The following is a 21,208-nucleotide window of genomic DNA, read 5'->3' as shown; positions in this document are numbered from 1 at the left end:
GTTGGCATTGTAATGCCATGTCATTCAGTCTCAGAATGCTACCTAGGGTTATCCTACTACCAATTGTACTAGACCCACTCTACTTTGTTAAAGTTGATATATATCTAGATGGAACAAACATTCTCTTGGATGTGTTATACAATTTGCAGATCTTAGAATATTCCATGACTGGGCGATCAAATACAATGACAGATATTGAATTACAAATTTATAGTTCATGCTTATCTCATGTTACATCAAAAGTACGTACAATTTAGCTCTATTGCTGTACAGAACATGTTTACAGGGACCTGCAGCCAAATGTCACAAAGAGGCAGATTATTTTTCAACAGAAAGAATCTGATGATATTTTGTCTTTTCTCTATTGTATTTCTGTAGACAGCAAAATTTACAATGTGTCGTGATGGAAGAGGCAGGTCTACAAGGTGACATCGACGTACTGAGAACTTCTGCTGGATGCATCCTCTTGCGGGTTGACATCCTTTCACTGCTCGCGCATGCGTCTCTGAAAGAAAAGCTCGCTGTGTAATGGGAGATTCCCACCTACTATCCCGCTAGGAGACACTGTTGTCCATCTTTTCTTGAGCATGGTGCTCGGTTACTGCTTGTGGCTGAGTAACACGTGGCAGAAGGTGCGAGAAACGATGGCACGCAATCCTGAGCTCTGGAGTTTGTTCATGGCCCTCATCCTGTCGGGCATTGTGTCTCACCTGGATAACCCCAAGGGGTAAGAACAATCAAACTCTAGCATGAAAGACATACATCCATGATTAAATATTATGATTAAGTAAATATTGAAATTTTGTTATATAGCCAAACAGTGAAGTATTATGAAGATATAAAGATGATAATTTTTGGACCTGAAGTTTTACTTTACCGAGTTGTAATGAGAATTTTGTTAGAACCGTGTTTCATCTATGAATGGATTGCACTTTACTATTTTGCAATGAATACATTCGATAGTAATATCTCAGGACTACTACATGCAAGGGGGATCGAATTGATTAACATAAAGTAAAATAATGCAAATTCATGTAAGTGTAGAACATTACTATTGAAATTGCATATAAAATATGGTATATTTCGAGTCTAGGAATGCACACTTTTGTTGTGCTGTTTTTGGTTGTGTTGATGGGTTGTTTGTTGTTGTTGGGTTTTTTTTGTTTGTTTGTTGTTTTTTTGTTTTTTTTTTGGGGGGGGGGCATTCAGTTGGTGAACTGTATACATTTTCCTCTACATGGGTCATCCTGCTGCAGGAACAGGACACCTTTTGCCTCGGCCCTGCCCCCGAGGATATTCAGCAGTGATTCACCAGTGGCAGAGTTTACAACAGGGGACATAATGGCAGTCAGGGATCTCATCATCACAACAGATGCGGAAGTATGGATGATCATGTACTATGCCCACTGGGACGCCCACTCTCTTGCGACAGCCATAGAATTTGAAGAGGCCGCTCGGCAACTATCCAACCAAGTAAGGCCTGAGAACAGTTCAGAGGGCTAACGTTTCTATAATTCCACAACAAACTGTTCACATAGCTTTCAACAGTTGAATTTTAATTGGGTGCACCATGAAAGGAAACTAACATTGTAGTTATATTTGCCAAACATTTTACTTTATTGTTGTGTGACAAATAGTGACTAGTAAAGGTTTGCAGCATTTGTATGCCTGTGTGGATGCTTCATAACAAAACTGATTTCTTATTGATCTTTGAAGGAGGAGCTTTGCATGGTGGTATCAATAACGGATATTGGGTTTGCGGTTCACCATGTGGTAGTCCTGAAAAGGACTGTTGGAAGAGGAGATAGTAGATAATTGATGAGGGAGAAGTAGATAATTGATGAGGGAGAAGCGAGAAAGAGAGTGAGGGTGGAAGTATTCTTTCTTGAAAATGTGAGAGTCCTGAAAAGGACTGTGAACCAGAGGCGAGAGTAAGGAGAGCGATGAGAGAGGGCTCTCCTTACTCTTGCTCTCTCTCGCTCTCTCTTCGCTCTCCTTACTCTTGCCTCTGGTTCACAGTCCTTTTCAGGACTCTCACATTTTCAAGGAAGAATACTCCTACTCTCACTCACTCCCTTTCTCGCTTCTCCCTCATCAATTATCTACTATCTCCTCTTCCAACAGTCCTTTTCAGGACTACCACATGGTGAACCACAAACCCAACATCTGTGATTTCTTATCATACACATGATGATGATGATGATCTTATGAATGTCTTACCCTGAAACATACATTGTGGTGATCACATAGTGTAGCTTTGTGAAAAATGTTTTGCTGGTCCACTTTTCCTCTTTTGGCCTTAACAATACATGTATATGGTCACTCCATCCATTCATACACATACAACAATGACAAAAACCAAACCAACAAACAAACACACCCCATTTCATCTACAGACTACCTCACAGGTAGATGCTATGAAATGTAGTAGAGATTCATGTCTGTATGGGGGTTTGCAGTGACAGCAAGCAGTTTAGTTTGTGCCATTTGCACTCTTTTCTCATATTGACATGTTTATTTCCGTTTGGTTTCCCAACTGCCAGGTTCTCTTCATGGCAGTGAACTGCTGGTATCCTGCTGGAGGTTGTCGGCACAAGGTGGCGGTACCCTACTACCCCATCCTGTTTGCCCACCATGACAGCCGGGAAGGGGTGCAGTACACAGGGCTCCAGAAGACTCAGGAGTTGGTGGAGTTCATGAAGAGGGTGTGCAGCCCAGTGCAGTATCTCCCAGACATGGAGAGCCTTGACTTGCTGCGAGCTCAGCATGATGTAAGATTTCACTCTGCTTGCAGTCATTAGGCTTTGGAGGAGGTTTAGTGAAATGAATGAAGGGAAATATGCTGTATAACACAGAGTTTATGCAAAACAGGAATAAAAAGTTTTGAGTAAAGACTAACGGTACAGTCATAATATTGTGTGAAAAAAATGTGATTTGTAAAATACCAGTGAGCTCTGTTTCTTGTCACAAACACTTCTGAAAACATCTGGCAGGCTGCTTTAGACCTGTTCAGTTTGAAAACACTTACTTGTGTCGGCCATAACTTGTGGGGCTTCCAAAATAAGAAGAAAAGATGATTCGATGGGTTATACTTTGAGTCAGGTGCATTTGCTATGTCAGTACATAAATCAACTATTGTTAGGCGTACTGAAGCCCCCCCCCCCCCCTCAGATATGCCTGAAATAGACAGTAACGTTTAAAAAAGAAAGAAAAAAAAAAAGATATGGCTGAAATAGACAGTAACGTAAAAAACAATGTCCAAACCAAAACAGGTCTTTACCCAGAGTAAACATTGGGTGCATAAATCAGTCTTGGCTGATGAATTCATGCATAATCCCAGTCTAGCTTATTGGACAAGCTGCTACAGGGATTACTTCTTCAAGGTTCAAGATGAAAGTGTTTTCCCTTAAATCACAAAGTCAGAGTTCAAGGGAAAGCAGTTGAAAATTTGAAGGAAATTCAAACCTCCTTCAGTGACTGTTGTACAGTGATCACGATACAGTTATCAGTTCATTTCAGAAACTAATTGTAATACGTTCTATTACTTTCAAGTGAATGTACGTAATAGTCAGCACATAGAAAAACTACTGACCATTTGTGAAATTGAAGGACATGCTTATGAAGATTCACACTGGATTCAAACTCGTGTTATTCACCCTCCTCCCATGTATGAAGTTTGGAGTACCAAATTTAAAAGGCAGTTGAAGGCCTTTCCCCTCCCTCATGCAACTAAGATCAAATGTCTGACTTCTGATAACTTGAGTGAGTCAGAAAGAAAAGCATGCTGTATAATTTGCAAAATGTCAGAGAAAACTTCTGTTCTGTGTAGTTATTTAGCAGCATGTGATTGTTTATGTAATTACATGATTTTTAAAGAAAAGTTATTGAATTCATTTAACTGTAAATCTCACATTTTGCCTCTATTTGTCTGTCTATGATTTTGATTCAGTCTGTAGCTGTTGCGTATTTCAGCTACGAACACACCCACACTCCACAAGGTCTAGCCTCGTACCAGTGGGCCTCCATGCTGCATCTTGAGAAGGACCCTATTCAACCCACACCATTTGCTATAGTCACCAGCAAACACCTGGCAGCAAGCCTAGAACTCGCCCATAATGCCAATCTCACACTGCTCAGGAATTTTAATACATCCCTGGTAAGAAGAAAGCTGGTTAGTTATCCTGATTATCACATTCTTTCTATTTTTTCACTTACAGTTTAATAAAGGTTTTATTCACCTTCTTTTTAGCTTGTTTGAGCTGAAGGCGCAAGTGAGCTATTGCAATATTTATCATCAGGTGTCCATCATGTGTCGTGCATCATTGATCATCTTTGAACTTCTTACATTTTCATCTTCTTCTTGAAAAACTTGACTATTTCATCAAACTTGCCAGGTAGTATCCCTTGGAGAATGTGTCCTAAAACCCAAATTAACTGGTTGAGGGCAAGTCCCAAGTATATTCAGGCAGGGGTCTATGGAAAATGTGTGTTGTAGCAAAATCAGCCAGTCCTCAAGGGGTTAAGGAATCTTTAAAAGTCCTTGTCTCTAGAACGAGAAGTGATAAAGCTAAGTTAATGCTTTGAGCAAGGAGGTTTAAGAGTTGGAGTTCCAACTGGCTGTAATTATTCAAACAGTTGTCAGATTTCTATTGATGTACAAAAGAATTCCACAGGGGCATTTGTGCCTTTGATGATGGATGTTCGATGCCGCCGTCTTGCTGAGCAATCTGAAGATATTATTTTGAACGTTAACATAATGTTGGCCATATTTTGCTTATTTATTTATCAAATGAAATGAAATTTCACTTAATGATAAAGCATGTAAAACAAAAGCCGATCCCGTCCAGAACTTTGTGCAAAAGTGTAAATCAGAGCTGTATCATGTGAAAATGTTTAAAACTGTACTATCCTCGAAAGCTGGTTTTATCACTTTTCCACTTCATTTCCACAAATAAAACTAATATGGAATAATCTTCAAGCACAATTCTTTATTGATAGATATGTCAGATTAGTGCCCGGGTATGCCCAGTCGAGTAATTTTCATCTTTATTTTAGTATTTTTTGCCCAATTTCTATTCGCGCGTCCTCTTGTCAGTACAACCTACCTTTTATAAGAAGGGATAGCGAAAAGTAATTACCATCACAAAGAAATATCTTCTTAGAAAGTGGCTGGTGATTATGCAATGAGACACGAGTCTATTGTCTTCCTATCTGCGTGGCAGATCCTGTTTGGCACATGCTTCAAATATTTTTTAGTGGTGGCATCGAACATCTAGCAAAGGAAATAAGACAGTTGTGACTCCATTCTCTTGAACCTCCTTGCTTTGAGTAAGTACAATGATACATGGGGTCTAAATGGGGCCAAATTTGTACACATTCATCATCTTGAATATGCATGGTCAAATTTTCTCCAAACTTAGCAAGTGTAGTACTCGCCGCATAATCAGGATAGGCTGGAAGTAGCGAAAATGGTTCCTTGTAAGCAGGATGCCCGATTTTGCAATCTGCCTGCACCATCGAGACATCAATAATTTATACTACACAAGTGCTCATATTAGTCTGTACATTGTACAATTTCACATTAAAGGCATAATTTACCATTTGCAGATGAAAGCATTAGTGCTTTAAAATAGTTCTAAAATGTGAGTTAGGGATAGAAACAACCACTGTCGAAATTTGAATCCGTATAATCGATGTTAAGTGTTGTTAAATACACAAAATGTGAACAATAGTTATAATAAAAATGTTTCCAGACTAAACCATATACAGTTACGGTTTATTGAGAAAAACCCTGAAATCTCCTTATATTTTAGGTTTTATTGCAAATATTTCATATGGTAGGATGTTTTATGATACAACAGACCTACACATATGCATGAAATGTGATATCTGGAACATTTTTGAAATCACTGCTCCCAAAGGTAAACTGGACCTTTAATACCATAGAAGTGGGTGAAGTTGTGCCTATCAATTTTTGGGTGCCCATTCTCAAGGTCAAGGTCATATGCTCAAAATTGCAGTATTTCCCCCATATCTATGCAGTGCCTAAAGGTATTTTCTTGAAACTGATGTGTACATGTACTACCAAAAAAAGATTCTCCAGAGTTTCAGTTCATGAGGTCAAAGGTCAAAATGTTAAAATTTCACTTTTTCCTCCATATCTCAGAAATGGTTCAAGGTATCTTCATGAAACTTGGTACATATGCATATACTGACTGGCATTGATTATCAAGGGAATTTTGGGGTCAAAGGTCATGGTCAACTCCTCAAATTTATCTGTTTCCCTCTTATTCATGCAATGTCTGCAGGATTTTTCTTGAAACTTGATATACACTGTATGTACATGTATTACCCAATAGAGATTCTCTGGGAAGTTTCTTGCCAAAAGGTCAAAGGTCAAAGCTCAAGTGAAAGTGCTATATTTCACTTCTTCTTCCATATCTCAAAAGGGACTCAAGGTATCATCATGAAACTTAGTACATATTTATACATGTTCTACCTGACAGTGATTCTCTTTGGAATTTTATGGTCATAGGGTCAAAGGCCAGGGGTGGTATTCTGAGGTCGTAATTAAGTCTGTAATTAACTTCGTGATTAAGTCGTGAAGTTAATAGGCCCTTAATCATGGGCAAAATCGGTATTCTGAGGACGTAATTAAGGTATGATTAAGTCCCCTGTAATTATCTTAGGTCCCTCCCATCTAATTGTTATTCCATCCAATCAGAGGCGTTGTTAGAAGCCAAAATGATGATTACAAGCGGAAATATGTCCTCAATGCGCGCTCCTCCACGCACCCTGTAATTACAACCCAAGAGCTCCGTGCGCACACTCCGGTATTTGATTACAACCCCTCACCTACACACGCGAAGATCTCAACCTCTTTGCTCATGTAAAATGACAAAATTCCTCAAAGATCGGCTATATTTCTTTTTTTTCTCTGAATTCTACGGATACCATGATAACAAGATTCACCCGCTCCTCGGTTACCGAAGACGGTAAGCATCGTTGTGGCAGAGAAAACACGATGTATTGCGTGATATCGGAGTAGTTAATGACACTCTTTGGTATCATTAAGTTTTCCATTAACTTTCATACTTAATTACACCCTCAGAATACCGATTCGTTATTAACTCTGTGATTAAGTCCTCTCAAAGGTGCATGCGCATTGATACGTGCAAACGCGTACATTGTAGGTCCTTCCCGCCAAAACGCTTGCTGCTATGGTAGTTAATATACCCCCTACTTAATCATGCTCTCAGAATACCAATTCGGTAATTAAGTGCTAATCAGACACTTAATAAGCTCTCAGAATACGGCCCCAGGCTAAAATGCAAAAATTTTACTATTCAATGCTGAAATTACACTTTTTCTCCATACCTTAAAAATTGCTCAATGCATAAACTTATAAAAGTGTCAAAAGTCAAGTAAAAATCCTCAAATCCCTAAATGCGTGTACCTGCACTCTTAGACAGTAATAGCAAACCTAGTTCGAAGAAAGTGAACATTCAGCACATTTGTGACAAACTTGTCATTTTAATATTTTGCTAAGTATGTGAAACTGTCATCACACACTGTCAAGACATTGTACTATAAAGGAGAACCATGCATTATGGCGGAGGCATACCAGTCATGATAGTGACATTTCTAGTAATAATATTCTTGAAACCTCTGTACACCTTTCACGTTGCAGAGCAGTTTCTATGATCCTTTCAATTCCTGCTTTTTTAGACCATTTCTAAGCTTACACTACTCCTTTGATAACCCTTTCATTCTTTACACACTTATTTTTTTCAGATCCCTTTCTATAACCCTTTCATTTGGCAGAAGCCTTTACATGTTAATCCTTCATCCTAGGTACCTCTGTACACCCTTTTCGAAAGCAGTTTCTATAACCCTTCAATTCCCAGCTCTTTTGTTGACCCTTCCAAATTGCTGTACTTTTTTTGATAACCCTTTCATTTCACAAAATAGTTTTTATTACCCTTTCATTCCTAGCTGTTTTGTAGACCCTTTCAAATTACAGTAGTTTGCTAGTTGCCCGAGTTTGCTGTGTCCTTCTTTGGTAATAGTCTGCAAGAATGTGTGGAAGGTGAACTTGCGATACTCTGGTGAGCTGTAAACCCACTGGGTCTCTTGTGTGTGTGTGTGTGTGTGTGTGTGTGTGTATGTGTGTGTGTGTGTGTGTGTTTTATTGTGCATTTTATATATTGTTCTATGCTGAGTTTCTTGAACCAGGGAATAACCTGAACTTGATTTCTTTTTTCCACAAATAGATCAAGGCAATGATAAATGTGTTCAGTCCCACATCAAAGCCAGTGTACATCATCTTATATAGTTTATATGAAAAGTGTAGTGAAAATAATTTCAATATCTTTGATGACATTGTCTATATCATTTCTGTATGATCAAACTGATTACTGGGAATCTTTCCATATTTAACCTCCTTACAAAATGAATGATATCCAATATATTAGCTGGTTTATTGTTAAAAAAGAAGGAAGCAATTATATGAAATACGCAAGCAAACAGTCATTGTGTAATGAATTTAGAAAGTCACCAGCAGGTCATGTTGATCAGATGCTTACCCAAGTCAGGGTTTTCTAAAGGTCAGCAATTTAATATAGAGGTACCTATGAATGGCTCCCAAAGGGGGAAAAATGCAAGTAATATCCAAAGTGCAATCAACCTTGTTTTTCCATGATCATCTATACAGGAGAAAGTGCATTGACTGATTGAAGCTTGATGGAGTTCTTTTGTTGTGTTAACTAAGCATTGTCCATTCGTCATGGACCATTGCATGTCTGTATTTCTTTTCTTTTCTTTTTTTGTTGTTGTCCTGTATCATTACCAGCAGTATCAGTAGCAGCATAGTAAGATTTGCTTGGTACTCTATGCATGATCAGTTACTAATCAAGATGGGTGCTCCACTCCACTTGTGCTAGGAGTGAAGAATGATTCATCAATACACTGCATATTCCCAAGGGCCTGTGTTATTTCAGGACATAGATAAACCAGTTATGTTCTCTACACTAAGTATACACAATATGTTACTCATCGAAGAATATCACTTTTAATTCTATCATAGTTGGAGTGGCTTCTGATCAAGTAAGAGAAAAGAAAAGGATTCATAGGAAACAGTGTTGTACAGGCATTACGTTAGAGAGATGGATTGACCACCACACTGTGATAGTGCCGATTTGAGAAATGGTATTGGCAAGATATGTTTTGCTAGTAAAGATGACTCATATGATCCATACATCCAAGCATTTTTCATGAACTATTTAAGTACTCCTTGTAACCTTTTTGTGTACTGTTTAGTTTTCAGATCTTGTTTTTGTTTTTGTGCATGTTTATTGTGCAGTAACTCTTGTGTTCTGAAAGCCCTTCTGAAACCTTTTGTAATCTTTTAAGCGCCTTTTTTTTTTGTTCTACAACTATATCCAATGCTCAAAGCTTTTGTGTTGACCATTTTATAGTTGTTGCCTGTTTCAACAGCCTCCTTGGAGATTTTGATTTTTTTCTTTTTAAGTTTCCTCTGAAAGCTTTTAAGCTGCATAATTTTGAAGAGCCTTTGTTTAGCCCTTCGATTCTCAAGACCCTTCTTGACATCCCTTTTATTCTCAATTCCTTTTTGATCACTCTTCGATTCTCATTTTGTTGTTGTTGACTATGGTTTTTTTTTCCAAGTGATTTCTTTAACCCATCTATTCCCAAAGCCTCAAACTGTTCCATTCTATCGTAGTTAACCTTCCATGCTGTGACCCATCAAGATTTGTGTGCCCCTTTTGCAACCCTGAAAAACAGATTCCTCTCATAAGCTGGTATATTTTAGAGGTAGGTAATTCAGACCTTTCCTCAGAATAATGAAACATGAAATTTCTTTAAGATGGGGAGGGAAACAATACTACAGATTTCCAGTGAATTTATTTAGACCCCGAAAAAAAATCTCATTTTTATTCTTGGTGCAAAGGCGAGTGTATTCTCAAGTGACATGGGGTTAGTTTTTCATTTCTCTTTGAAAATCTTTGAGGTGCATTATGGTGAGATTTCATACATGATGTTAGGAGACACTATTCTTCAGTTGTGCAAATTTAGTGACTTTTGGAAAAAGGATATAGCTGGTACAGCCTGTAAGTCATAAGAGCCTATTTTCAACCCTTGCTTCGTTGAAACCTTTAAAAAAGAAAAAAAAAAACTATTTAGCTGTCTTTTTGTTTCCCCTTTTATTCTCACAACCTGTGAAATCATTAGTTTCTTTTATGGCACCTCTTTTCCTTTTCCTCTTAACCAGGTATTCTTAAAAAAAAAAATAAGTTAGCTTTTGAAGCTATTGAGACAGATTCTCTTATTTTGTTATTAATTTTATATCAAGAGTTTATTTTTAAATTCTTTAATAATCCTTTCATTCTCATAACATATACAATCCTTGATTCTTGGGACCTTCTTGAATGCTCTATTCAGTGTGACTTTTGTTTAATTTTCCTCTTTTTTAATCATGCCACCCTCATTTACACTTCTTTGTTAACTCTTCCATGATCAGAGCCATTCAAATTGTTATTATTTCTCAAAGCCTTTTGAGAACACTTTTATTTGCAGATCCTAGAAAATTCTCTCTCTCTCTCTTAATCCTATTAGAATATTTGTGCAGTTTTGTTCTTTTGTTTCTTTATGATAACCCTTCAAGTCATCTTTTTTTGTGAGTTATTTAATTGATTGTAGCCTTTTGTAACCTTCTCTGAGCCTCTCTAATTCTCAGGTTTATTTTGTTTACCAATATTTTTAACTCGTACATTTTCTAATTGTTTGAACCTTTAAGCCTTTGTGATAACCTTGCCAATCAATGGAGCCTTTTTAACCCTTCTCTTTTTGAAGCTACTGAGCCTGTTGTGTTCTGAAGTGCATGTTTGTTAACTATACCACTTCAATTCACTTTTTTTTTTTGTGAGCATTTCCATTTTTGAGCCTTTTTAATAATTATTTGATATCTTGCAGCCTTTTTGTTAACCCTTTCATTCTCAAAGCCTTTTCATTGACTCTTCAATTCTCAGTTTAGTTTTTGGGAAAGCAGTTTTATTTCCAGAGCATACAATCATTCATTTCTCTCCATCAGTGTGAGACAGGTATCATGTCGTGTTACAAACCCCAGTGGGTAAATCATGCCATTATATCAAAGCAAAGGTTGTCTGTAGTTTAATGACAAGCAGAAGCAGCACCATAGGGAAGGTGCATGAAGTCAGATCTATCTTTATGCTGCTTCTTTTTTTTTTTAAAGCATCAACCCTCTTGTTACTGTATTGTCTCTTGTCAAATGATTACAGTATGTATTCAGTGATGTTGAGAGGGGTATACAAGTGTGACAGAAGTATAACTGAGGTTTATTGATACAGCATAATTATGTTCTCTTTTGATTACAGACTTATCCCGCATCATTACCTTTCAAGGCAAGACCAATCCTTGACTGGGTCAGTGAACACAGGGAATCGGTAAGTCATGCAAACTCATTGTTCATGATATGTTTGAGGATCAGCATTAAGATTCATGTCTGCAATTTGCTATTCTTTTATTCTAATATGATGTTTTTCTTCTTAAATGTCTGATGATAGTTGCTGCATTGTCAAGTACCCTGATATTTCTGTTTTCAAGATATTCATGTCAAATCTGCAGTGATTGTTTTTGAACTGTTTAAATTCATCAGTCTTGCCTGCCACACTTTCAGATTTGCTTCTTTCAGCCTGCCCCTCTCAAAATTTTCTCTTTCTAATATACCCACTTGAAAATGATAGACAGTCTTATGCAGCATTCATTTCAGTCATGGATGGCATGAGATCTTCCCTGGAGAACCCCCCCCCCCCCCCCCCCAGTCATAGTAAGTCACCTCTGGAGGTCACATATTGTTTCTTTTCAGTTGGTGCAGTGGATTGCTCCTCCAAGCCTGAAGAGTACCATCCTGTCATCGCACATCTCTCATCACCCGTCCCTTATCCTCTTCACTCCTCACTTCTACGGCAGCGGAGTCTTTGACAGTAATTTCATGCTGGTAAGAGCCCCAAGGGCGCAACACTTCAACCCATACATCCATTCATCTCCTCTTTGTGTGTTCCTCCCCTTTGATAATTGCTCTTTTGGTGATCATATGTTCGTTATCCCACAAGAACCTGCAGGAATTGAGCAAGTATGAAATCAACTGATTAAAAAAAAACAACAACAGGTGGTCTGAGTTCCACAGTGCACAGAAGACTACTAAAGAGTGCAATTTCAAGGAGAATTGTAATGTTATGCCCAGTCTAGTATTTTTGTCATTATTAAGTCAGGATGGAGGTGAAAGACATTAGTGTGTACTTCACCTCTTGTTATACCTTCTTTTGTTATCCGCTTTGCAAGCAAATCTAAGGACTGAAAAACAGCATACACAAGTACATTGTGTTGAATGTTGTGATGCAAGTGACTGATTTTATTATGACTCACAGAGGAGAGACAACATAGCATGTCAAGTCATGAACTGATTTTGCTGCAGAAATGTTCATCTTGTCAAGCACCACTGAATTTCACGCCACGAGCAATGTATCTTGTACTGGCATAAGATTAGTTAGAACTGGATAGTCCTTTAAACTGCAGAATATAAGATTTTTATCATTTTTTTTTTAGGTATGTTGTGAAATGAGGAATTGGTTGTTGATTTAGCAATAAGAGGATTAGAATATTGTACAAACACATTTTATAAATGATTGTATATCCATGAATGACAGAGAGCTCATTGAGTAGAAAGGTTAATGTCCCTTTACAAAGAGTAGCAAACCTTGTACTAAAATGACACAGCATTAAAACACAAAAATGGAGTTCTCATTATGATGAGTACGAGGTAAAAGGCACCCATTTATCATGTCGCAACACTAGAAACTCTATGCAATGAAATGAAATTGGTGTAATATGGTTGGAGGAAAATGACCCCACATTATTTCCAAAATGTTGTATGTATTTCTTTATCATTATATATGTAACTGGTTGACTCTTTTGAACATCATCAAGAAATTTGCATGCATTCTTTGTTCTACTTTTATCTTAATGTCCTATAATACATCATCAAGAAATTTGCATGCATTCTTTGTTCTACTTTTATCTTATGTCCTATAATTATTGGATAGCAACAAGTGGCTGCTGAAAATGGATGCATTTTCTCTTCAGTGGCTAGAACAGCTGGTCCAAGACAAACAAGCTGTGACTGTTCGGTTTTCTTGTTTCTATTTCAGTTACGTGAAGTTGCCCTGCAATACTACAACTGTCTCAACAACCGCTACGTTAGCATGTTGACCGATCTGATTCAGGAGAAACGCAGCATATCTGAAGGAGCCTCGCAGGGGGAGGAGTTTTGTCAAGCAGAGGACTGCTCAGGTGCTTTGTGGAGTGAGAGTGACTGCTGTCAGACTCTCATCACTCCAGGGCGCATCGAGTCTATCACAATGGCGCGTGGAAATGTTTGTGAGATCTGCGAGACCTTTGATCACCCGCTGACGGGGGCGAGTGACCCCTGCCTCCACCTCACCCTGGGCAGCTGGGCTCCCTTCCCTCTGGAGGTTATCGGTGGTGTGAGAGGGTCCCGCAATGCCTGCCTCCACCTCAACAACTTCTACAGCCCTTACAGCCACTACCGCCTCTGTTGCCAGGACGTTGACCTCCTGACCTGTGACCTTTGCCCTCCATTCCAATCCCTGCCTCCACATTCCTTGCCGCAGAGCTCAGTGACCTCTGCAACAAGAACGTTTGGCTCTCCTTGCATTGAGCGCCAGAAATATAGTTTTAAAGAGAAGTCAGATTATTTTTCAGACAGTCTAGGAAAACCTGTGAATGATGTTGACCAGCAGACTGTGTTACGTGAAGCCAGTGCCAAGATTGTGCATAGCTCTTCCAGAAACAACAAGCCTACTCATGAACATATACAAGGAATGCATGAACGCCATATAGAAAGTTTTGTTGACCTTGTTTGTGCAACAAATAGGACGCTAGAATTTCGTGCAATGAGGTCAGAGTTCTTCTGGTCCATGGCAGATCGGTTAGGACTGAAATCTGGAGTCAATCAGAAGAGGAAGGACAGTGTTGGTGTGGCAATAGTTGATATTCAGGTAAGTTTCCCCTTGAAAGTCTGATAGCAAAATCAAGGAAAGTCCTTTTGAACAAGACTTCAGGAATAGACTGCTTCTGTATCGTCTTGCAATTAATGGATGTTATTTTCCTACAGCCTAGTAACGAAGCATTTCATTCACCTGCTCCCTCCAATTTTGTGCCATAGGCAGGAATTCACTTAGTTGTGGGCAAGCCTCCGGCAAGGTCTGATTGATAAGGGCAACTTTAGTAAACACAGCATGCATAAAATCTGAAAACATTACAGAACCGGTCTATTCTACCATGGTTCATCAGAAAGAGGCATTTGTTTTGAAAGGATGCATTTGTAAACATGTAGTTCAGACTCTCCAGCTCAAGAGCAGAACAAATTATGAAGATGCACTCTGTGTCGCCTTTAAGGGAAGCTTCCGGTCTTATCTGTTCAAGGGTGTAAATCATCCTCATAAGAGTTAGCTAACTACCAACCATCATTACTGTAGAAATGGAATATTTCACAGTGTGGAAATTTTTGTCAATTTGAATTGTACGCTCTGATGAACTAGTTTGATATAAGATTTTGTGAATATTTTTGGAAACATCAAGAATCAACTAGATATTCAGAGACATAATCAAATTTGCAAAGTTGAAGTTAAGTTCAATAAAATATTCCCTATTTAACAACAAAAATGTCATCATGTCAAAGTAAACTCTGCATGTGATCCCTCACTGTGTGTCTTTAACTTAAAAAAGAATGCAAAGCCAAGAGAAAATTCAAATAATATCATTAAGGATGAATTTAAAATGTGGTTTGTTTTAGCATTGAAGTAAAGCATGATATCCTTGGCACCTCCTGTTTGAATGTAAAACTTACTGTATATAAAAATTATTGATTTTCCCTGAAGTGTGTTGCAGTGGGGTTAATTTGGCCTATTATGTGTGAATGCCTTTTCACATCTTGAATGCATATCAGTGTTGCTGCCAATTGTATCAAAACTGTTGGTCTTGTGGCCAGTTTTGATACTCTTGCTTCTGAAAGTTTTAAGAAAGAAAGTGGGAAAATATGTATGTTTAGTGAAGCCTTGAGTCTTTGGTCTATTTGACATTGTAGTAGGAAAATCTATGAAGTGGACTCTCTTTGGCCTGCCTTTCTATTGACAGCTTGGTATACGAGGTGTGTCAGAAAAGTTCCAGGACTGATGTTATAAAAGATTTATTTCAAACCCAAACTTCAAACTAAGAGGTTTCACCTTCAAAGTAATCTATCTTGAGTATTTAACAGAGACTGAGGTCAAGGTTGAGCGCATCAGATGGTGCGTGGTGATCGTCGGCTGACTGTTCTAATGATGGCAAATAAACTGGGCATGAAGCTTGCATGCATCGATTCTTCTAGTCATCACTCAGGAGTTTTGGCACCATCTTTGCGCAGATTTTCCACATGTCCAGGGCCCCGTTGCTAGAAACTTTGCGTTTAAACGCAACTTGCAACTGATTGTCACTGGCCAATCAAAATCATTGTTGCATGCATGTCTTCTTAATAGGGCAGACCCTGAGCCAATCAGAATGGTTGTTTCAAAATTAGCAATTATTTGCAATTGATTGCAACTTTCTTGCAACAGGGCCCAGATCTTCAATGAGAATCTTCCAGACATTGTCCCGATTCATGCCCAGCTCATTTGCCATCATTCAAACAGTCAGCCGACAATCGCCATGTACCATCTGCCTGATGTGCTCAATGTTGACCTCAGTCCTGGTCATTGAGGGCCTTTTGCTCCTGGGGTCATCTTCCATAACCTCTTATCCTTCTTTAAACCTGTTGCACCCCTTAAAAACACGTGTGTGACATCGTTTCATCTCCATACACTTGCTGGAGCAATCTCAGCGCTTCTGACGGAGTTTTCCCCAGCCGTACCAGAAATTTCAAGTTTGTTCATTGCACTGTGCTCATTGCTGAACGATCTGAAACAGAGGATGTCTTTATAAAATCATGTAGAAAAAAATCTGATGGCTGCAGAGAGCTAAGATCCCAGTTACATACTCCAGATAGATTACTTTAAAGGTGAAACCTCCTAGTTTGGAGTTTGGGTTTGAAATATATCTTTTATGACACCAGTCCTAGAACTTTTCTGACACACCTCGTATATCACAACTTTGATAGTAAATGACTCACATCACTTGTCATCAGAGACTGATTGTAAGAAAAATGAGTGACATGAACCAGAGTACGTATTGACAAGTCTAAAAAGAATGAAAAGTATATTAAGTTCTATTTTTGCAGTCATTTTTTTCTTTGTTCATTCATTTTCCTTCATACATATCCAGACTGAAACTCATCACGTACTGCAGCTGGATGAACGTCACTTGTCATCAGTACTTCTCAAGCAATTCATCATGAACTATACAGAGGCCATACTCCCAAGACACATTCAGTCAAGCTTCCCCCCTCCTGGTCCGACTGACACCCAGCAGCCAGACTGTGGAAGTGGTAACCCTGGAAAAGTGTGCATCACAGAAGTTACTACAAATACATACTACGATTTGGTCGTGGACAACCACAAGGTATGCTGCTGCATCAGATATTTAGTGAAGATTAAAATATTTTTCCCCATTAACTGCTTTATGTGTATCAATAAGACTTGATATCATTTATGTGATGATAGATATGATGATAGATTTGACTGGATATCAGGTAAGTATATGGTTCTTGAGTGGAGTATATTTTCTTTTTTCATTGAGGTTTGGTCAATATTACATACTTGCCAACTAGTAAGATTTTATCAGATTCAGTAAGATTTTTTACGTTAAAAATAGCAAAATCAGATTTTCTGTCAGAGAAATCAGATTTGTAAAAAATATTTAGATATACCTTTCATGTGTATTTTCTGAAGATTTGACCGAAAGTAAGATTTTTAACTTCAGTTTGCATATAAAATAAGATTTTTGCAATCCACGAGTAAGATACTTCATCTTGAAATGTTGGCAGGTATGATATTAGTGTGATTACTTGATGGCAAGATAATGGGATCTGATTACCAAATTTCAAGTGTAGCAAGCATTTCCTACCCATTCATGGTACAATGTGAGAAATCAAACTATAGGAAGATTTTCCTCTTAATCCGACTTTTCTTAGTCCATTATTTCTTGATTTTATTCAGAGGGTTCTTGTCATCCAATCTAACCACATAGAAAGACAGGAAAGATACCTTGGCATACTGTCCATCTGATTTCGGTTTGGATGAAACGGAATAAATGGTGTGTTTATCAGTCTCAATGCATGCTTTTGAAAGAGTTTACCTTTATCATGATAGGGAAAATAATATTGATTGACAAAATGTTGTAAACATGGTATGTCCAGTCCACATACATATCTCCATGCACTGATGTATTTATTGAGGTAAAGACTAACATATTAGAGTTTCTCTAAGCTGCTGATAAAAAAGAAAAATTATCCATATGATTACATTCCACTCAGGATGTCTTGCTGCTCTACCACGCCCCATGGTGTGGGGCTTGTCTGAGGATTCAGCATGTATATCTCCAACTGGCTGCATTGTTCCAGTCCCACCACGACCTGACGATAGCGCGGATCAATGCCGATGCCAACGACTTACCGTGGCACCTCATGGCAGCAGCGTATCCCACAATCCTCTTCTTTCCAGGAAACAACAAGTCTAACAGCATCCTGTTCCCTGTTGAAGAAGCTATCACTCTGCCCAATCTAGTGGAGTTTGTCCTGCAGCACATGAGGTAGCAGGCTTTTTTTTTGTTTTGTTTTGTTTTTAACTCCCTCTTTGAGAAGAAGGCAATTGAAATTGAAGAGAAACCGTTCCATGTCCAAGTTAACTCTGACGGTAGGTTTTGTTTTTTGTTGAAGATTATGAATAAGATCATTTCATCAATGTCAATATCTTACTAGTTGTTACTCCTTGAGATAAAATACTATCGCTGTGTCATTTCAGAAAACAACAAAATAAAAGTGTTTTGATTTTGCCGTTATGTGTATGTGATATAAAGGAAGTTAAGTGTGATGCATATGTAAGTCAATGTGACTTGTTAGATAATGGTGTTTTCACCACAGGTGATATGCACCTGTAATTATGGCCAGGGTGACCAATGTCACCATTTTGTGCAAGCCTGTGAATTCTTAAAATTATACAACTTTCTTGAGTATTTTTTTCTTTGCCTGATTTTCATGAAACTTTCACAGTTCAACTTCATTTCTTTTTATGCCAACTTGAATGTGGAATAGGGTTCCTCTTTGAATTTTTGTAAAACCAGAAACATGGGAAGAATGAAACTTTCACTAGTCAGTACCAATTGTGTTTTTCGCAGCATGAAACTTTCGCGATTTGCCACTACCATTCAATGCATTGTTTGGACAAAACCTTTTGCAAATCTGGGTTCCTCTGGAAATTCGCGAAAGTTTCATGCATGCGAAAATTTCTGGTTTTACAGAATGTATTGCTAAAGTGCAATCCCATACCATGCTTATAATGTTTTTCATAAATTCAGTTAAGTCAAACAATAAGAAATTTAGGTTTTTACTTTGTTGTGTTTCATTAACTGAGGTAATATGACCCCAAAGGACAAAGAGTTGTAGTTGCTAAGATTATCAACTGACAATGTAACTTTCATTATGTCTTGTAGCATATTAATACCAGTAAGTCGGAGCTTTGTCGTTTCACACCATTACCCTGGTTAGTCTGTATTATTAGGTGAATCCAATATCATTCAGCAAAAACATGTGAATGTTTAAAATTCTGTAACTTTTTTATTTCAAGTCTGATTCTGTAAAATCTGTTTATGTGACTTTACTCAATTGATTGAAGTTATTTTTAACATGGTATAGAATTGCACTTTCACTTTACAATGTGAAGAAGGCATGGCTTCCAAGCAGGAGGCCATTTTGTTATGTAACACTGAAGTTGCCTCCTGATTGAAAATTATGTGGATGGTATTTCAATGGTAAACAACATGCAAGTAGTGAAGTTACCTGAAATCTAATTTTTGCAGCCTTGTGATTGTCAATGCCATAGACTTTGTGCAGTCTTCTACCATTGTTCCCAAACCTGCCATTGTTGACCCGACAAGATTTCGTTTATCAGGTGGGCTCAAAGTGCAACCACAAGACAATGTTTTGTGGTTGGTCAACAGGTGCTAGATAATGTCCTCCTAAAGGCCCGGTCACACAGCCCAAAAGTCGCGTAAACGCATGAATTACGCACGAAATTCGAGCCTTATGCGATACATGTGCGATTTGCGCATTTCATCAGTTTGTCTGACGTGGAACCTTCGTAGTTGTCCGCCGATGTTTGCCGGATTGGCGCTTTTCACGATTCCATTTTTTGAGCAGCTCAAAACTTGGCTTCGCTTAAGAGTTTATGCAGTATTGCGCTGTTTTACGTAATTTTTGCATAGTTTGCATAGTTCCTATGCGGAAAATGCGCGAAATATGCGTGAAATATCAGTGATTGTTCGCGAAAATGTTGCCGCTATCGCGTTCATGCGTGAATCTTGTGCGATTCATATGCAGTTTATTCGTGATAATGCACAGATTATGCGTGGTTTTCCATGGACCTTTCGTCGCGCACCGCCACGTATTCGCCCTGTTTGGGGCCTTTGCGTGCCTATGTGCTGAAAGTGCGTGGTTTGTCAGTGATTTTTGCGTGATCTTTCCGTAGTTCTTGTGCAATTCATCAGTGATTTTCATCGCGTAAATCAGTGAAAATTCTCGCCGGACAAGCACGCACAACCAAATTTCATGCGTGATTCATGCATTTACGCGACTTTTGGGCTGTGTGCCCAGGCCTTAACAGAACACCCTTTGATATACCACTACATGAACATATCTGCATGGTGTTGGTCAGACTACACTAGTGATAGGGTAATATTGCCTTCAAGCTCTGTGCCTTCTCAGGCACATTGGTTATTGCAGCCTCATCAAGGAGTTAGCTAACATTACCTTTATAGTATGGAGTGCTGGTAAGGGATTGATGATAGATGCTAAATTCATATGTTACCATTATAAATGCCTTCCAATAAGGCTTCATGTAAACATGTAAAGTGGACTCCCGTTATAACGAAGTGCTCGGGACCGGCAGTTTTCTTTCATTATATTGAAATTTCGTTACAACCAAACAAATAAACAATAGAAATACATAGAGTGAATAATATTGCATCCTGAATCTTTATTTCGTTGTAACCGGAATTTTGTTATAACCATGTTCGTTATAACGGGAGTGCACTGTACTAGTATAATTATGTCTGGCAAACATCAGCATTCATGATTCAGTCGGCAGACTTTATGTGGATTCAAACTATGGAGTGCCTAAAGATGTAATACTTAATATTCTTTCACTCTTTGTCAAATAGAGCTTCATGGTCTGGTATCAGCATAAATGGAGAATTGTGAGTGTATGGAATAATGAGCAATTCTGTAAACTTAGTTGTGCAATGAAATACTCAGTATTGTATATTCTGCATGCTTAGATATCATTTGCTATCTTTATCTCATCTACTTCACTTAAAAATAAAGAGAAAAATCTATTTAAGAAATAGTCGAGATGCACTATTATTATTCATTTTATGTTATCAAAGGTTGTGTTATTTACAGTTAGGAGAATAAGGGTATGTATTCTTGAAACACTCTGTGCAGTTGTATGACAAATATTCCTAGACACTGCCCCCCCCCCCCCAAATAAAAGAAAAGATGTTGTGTACTCCAAATACATTCCATCCAAAATACTTTCCCTTATGTTCCACAAATATATACACTGAACATTTCATTGATCTATAGATATAAGTCCAACAGCATCGGCATGAACATGAACTCCCATGCCAAACTAGACTATGAATGAAGAAATAGAAAATCACAGTAATAATCAAGAGGTCTTCCTAGTTTTGAGATCATTTGATATTTCTGCATGTGTAATGGAGGTGTGTTTTCTTTGTACAATCACTTGCAATAAATTGTGTATCACTAGGTGATGTAGGAACAATTCTAATATTGCCCTTAGAAGCAATCAATCTAAATGCCAATTTTTAACATTTGAATGCTACAAACCTAGCAAGAATTTATTTGTTTAGAATTCACATATTTTTCATAGCCAGACCC

General features: G+C 38.1%; 1 protein-coding gene across 1 annotated transcript; it reads left to right on the top strand.

The window, feature by feature from the left end:
• The first annotated feature begins 365 nt into the window (after positions 1-365).
• Positions 366-19,473, top strand: LOC140231654 (thioredoxin domain-containing protein 11-like). The gene is made up of 9 exons (XM_072311807.1): positions 366-727; positions 1,257-1,473; positions 2,544-2,771; positions 3,950-4,156; positions 11,415-11,483; positions 11,906-12,037; positions 13,248-14,117; positions 16,417-16,653; positions 17,567-19,473. Exons 1-9 carry the CDS (start codon positions 588-590, stop codon positions 17,843-17,845), a joined length of 2,379 nt encoding a protein of 792 aa, XP_072167908.1. The 5' UTR covers positions 366-587; the 3' UTR covers positions 17,846-19,473.
• The last annotated feature ends 1,735 nt before the right edge of the window (positions 19,474-21,208 follow it).

This window comes from Diadema setosum, chromosome 8, assembly GCF_964275005.1.
Source record: "Diadema setosum chromosome 8, eeDiaSeto1, whole genome shotgun sequence".
Taxonomy (NCBI): domain Eukaryota; kingdom Metazoa; phylum Echinodermata; class Echinoidea; order Diadematoida; family Diadematidae; genus Diadema; species Diadema setosum.
The sequence above is the reverse complement of the archived record's forward strand: the minus strand, read 5'-3'. Positions and strand labels throughout refer to the sequence as shown.

Bases quoted from the DNA above. Each gene is read 5' to 3' on its own strand.
- LOC140231654 (XM_072311807.1), top strand. From the start codon at position 588: ATGGTGCTCGGTTACTGCTTGTGGCTGAGTAACACGTGGCAGAAGGTG. The intron at 1,474-2,543 runs GTAAGGCCTGAG...CCCAACTGCCAG, and splicing joins CTCGGCAACTATCCAACCAA to GTTCTCTTCATGGCAGTGAA. The intron at 4,157-11,414 runs GTAAGAAGAAAG...TTTTGATTACAG, and splicing joins GGAATTTTAATACATCCCTG to ACTTATCCCGCATCATTACC.